This window comes from Macrobrachium nipponense, chromosome 37 (genome assembly GCF_015104395.2).
Source record: "Macrobrachium nipponense isolate FS-2020 chromosome 37, ASM1510439v2, whole genome shotgun sequence".
Lineage (NCBI taxonomy): Eukaryota > Metazoa > Arthropoda > Malacostraca > Decapoda > Palaemonidae > Macrobrachium > Macrobrachium nipponense.
Genome location: NC_061097.1, coordinates 3,303,179 through 3,306,449, shown reverse-complemented (window position 1 = coordinate 3,306,449; position 3,271 = coordinate 3,303,179). Strand labels below are relative to the sequence as shown.

The window sequence follows — 3,271 nt, the reverse complement described above, 5'->3', positions numbered from 1 at the left end:
GTAGACAACTCGACAGATTAAGTCAATGTTGCCATTTCTATAATTTGCTACTTCCGAAAATTGATTTATGAAATCTACGGCAAAATTCGAGCGCCGGAACAATTTGGTATTTCTACAGAAACTCGTAGAAATCGAGAGAGAGAGAGAGAGAGAGAGAGAGAGAGAGAGAGAGAGAGAGAGAGAGAGAGAGCGCTTGACCCTCATCCTCCACCCACTATATTTTGCTACTGATACCTTGAAGTTTCATTGCGTTATAACCTGGTCTAACAAACTTTTAAGAATGGAAATTTGCTTCAAATATATGTAAACATGCTTAGGTAAAATAAACATACATCTTGATACATTAAACATTTAATTGATTCAACAAAGGCAAATACATTAATCAATCATTGGATAGGCTACATCAAACAATAACTTGAAATAAAAAAATTATTCATCATCGCTTTCCGACTCATCACTGTCACTGGTGATGTTTATAATCAATTTCCCCGTTAGATGGTCACGTGCTATATCCCTTTTCCTATAAATATCCTCCACTTCTCTTGCATGACGCATACATGACTTCCAGTTCTCTGCTGTTACTCTGTCTATTGCACGTTTAGTTATACGTTCAACATTTGTCAAAGTCTGATTGGGATTTGAATTGCATTTCTTAACCTCATTTTTTACTTGTGCCCAAATCAATTCTATCGGGTTGAAATCGCAGTGATAAGGAGGAAGTCTGAGTACCTCATGGCCAGCATCTCTAGCGATTTTGTCAATTTCATACTCTTGGAGGTACTTGTGCTGCTTTACCACATCTAGTAGTTCGGTTTTGGTATAGGAAGGGTCATGAGCTATATTGTGGTTACTTAACCAGGAGACAATATCCGATTTCCTTGAACTGCTGACAGGGGCTTTGTTCAATATTTTTGAATGATATGAAGCATTATCTAAGACAATGAGCGACTTAGCGGGAATGTTTACCAGTAGCTGTGTTTGAAACCATGATAGGAAGCATGTATGATTCATACTATCATGGTAATCACCCTTATTACCATTTTTCGATCGGAAAAATAGCAATCCTCCTGGTACGAATCCATATTGTCCACCAGCATGCACTATGATGAATCTAGCTCCTTTACCCGTTTTCACTCGTGGACCAACAATTCCATCGGGTACAGTCCAACATTTGTCCACACACTCATTTTGATTTACCCATGTCTCATCCAGATATATTTCCGGTCTTGGAGAATCGGATTTTCGGTTTTCATCAATAAGCCTTAGATATTTATTTCTGGCAAGAACAATATCGTTCCTTTCCATCAAGAGCTTCCTACAGCTTTCAACTTTCTTATAACGAAAGCCGAGTTCCTTAACAAGTTTGAGAAGGGACATATAAGCACCAGGGAAATTCAGAGGTGGCTTCTTCACCTTATCCAGCAGTTTTTCTATTGTTGGAATTTCACCTCTTTCATAGAAAGCCATTATCTCCCGACGTACACAGTCCTTATCAAAATCATCTAAGGCTCCCATTACTGGTGACTTTCTTGACCTGGGGGTGGATAGTGCATCTCTCCACGCTTGTGTTGCTGCTTTATCCGCTGAATGGAACGAACAGATATTCCTATTGCAGCAGCAGTCCTCTTTACGATATCATCTTCGCCTTCCTTATCATATTGCTCACGAAAATAATTGCAGAACTTAATTACGACGATTCTTGTCTGGCTAGTTATCTGTCCCATACGTTTTGTGTGGTTACTGAGCTGAGAGCTGTTTCTCTTTTTTCAATGTTAGCTCGGTTAACAACTGCGTTTGAAATTCCCGCCAATTACAGTAACTGGGTATTTTAGTGATCATTCTGCCTCCCTAGATAAGTCGCATGTTTTTTAACCATTAAGTATGTTATTTGGACACGTGGACTACTATATTCATACTATATAGCATCTCCGTATTTAAATGACCTTTACAATATACATGATTCTGACCAATTTCTTATATATTTACGGGGTATTGAAGATGAATGAATCAGAGTGCATTCGAAATCGTGTAAAATCCTTGACTTTGACTATTCGAGTTATACTTTAGTGATAGTTTTCTCAAAGTTCTCAAACGTTTTCATCATGTAACATATATTTTCATTTTCTTTAAAGAGTATAATTAACTTCTACAATAAAAACAACCTGAATTAGTAATTGCAAGCGCCTTCAATACACTCACATGAATAGCCACACGAATAGTTGCTGTAATCCAATTACCATCCTCGCGTAGCAAGGGGCGGGGCATCACCGCCAACTTAGCGTGTGGCAGGTACAGTTTGACCAGTTCTCATTATCTTATGGAAAATTTGACAATAAGAATTCTTGAGAAAAGATGGGAACTAAAAATGTACTGAAAGCAGCTAGTTTGTTTACAATTGGTCTTTTAAAATAATGATCGTATTTTAGAGTAACTAACAAAGAAGAGAATGATATCTCATCGAGCATAACTACGGTGTTAACTAATATTTTGATTGTTTCGAAGGACTTATGCTTGTTCTGGTCCCTCCAAATCTTTTCCAGGGTGCTTTAAAAGCCTTTCAAATTAATTACTTTGATGATTCATTCGCCTCTGTCCTAGCCTCTCTTGAAAGGAGGAAATAAAATTCATGATTTTAATTTCGTCTCACCGTGCACCTGTTTATGCGATTCTTGTTATCCATATAGTTACATATACACCTCTAACGTTTCATTTATAATAACTCTTATTTTACTAAATTGGATGTTTGGTCTCTTTTCACATCTTTATTTCTACTTTTTCTCTTCTCTTTTCATTTTGCAGATCCATGACGCAGTTGTCAGATCATATAAAAAATGAGAGAAAAAAAAAAGACGCTGTGAATTCAGCGGAATGGAAAAATAAGGGGGAAGGTGACAAATCCTTCGAGCGATTGGCTTTCTCTTGACGCTCTGGAAGGAAAATGCCTTTCATTTTCGGCCAGCCGTAAAATCTCACATTCGCTGGCAGTTTAAGTCAAGTGGTATTTTTTTTTTTTTTTTTTTTTTTGCCAGCATTTACATTTCATTGTTAATAAAATACCAAACATTTTTTCTTTAAATTTAAGAAATTGTGTAGAGAAAGCGACGCGTTTCTTGTAACATCTATTTCCTCTCCTTTAACAAGAAATGAAATAGATCTCACCCTTAACCGACTTCTCTGTAACCTAAGAGACCAAATTTCATTGATTTACCTTTCCTAGATTTACTGCGCATCAGTAATATTTCTTCGTATTTTGCACCACTTAGGAAAAGGT

At 36.9% G+C, this 3,271-nt stretch overlaps 1 protein-coding gene across 1 annotated transcript; it reads right to left on the bottom strand.

Moving 5' to 3' along the window:
• Positions 1–429: 429 nt before the first annotated feature.
• Positions 430–1,515, bottom strand: LOC135209013 (uncharacterized). Its single transcript, XM_064241547.1, has one exon. It carries the CDS (start codon positions 1,513–1,515, stop codon positions 430–432), a length of 1,086 nt encoding a protein of 361 aa, XP_064097617.1.
• Between the last annotated feature and the right edge of the window lie 1,756 nt (positions 1,516–3,271).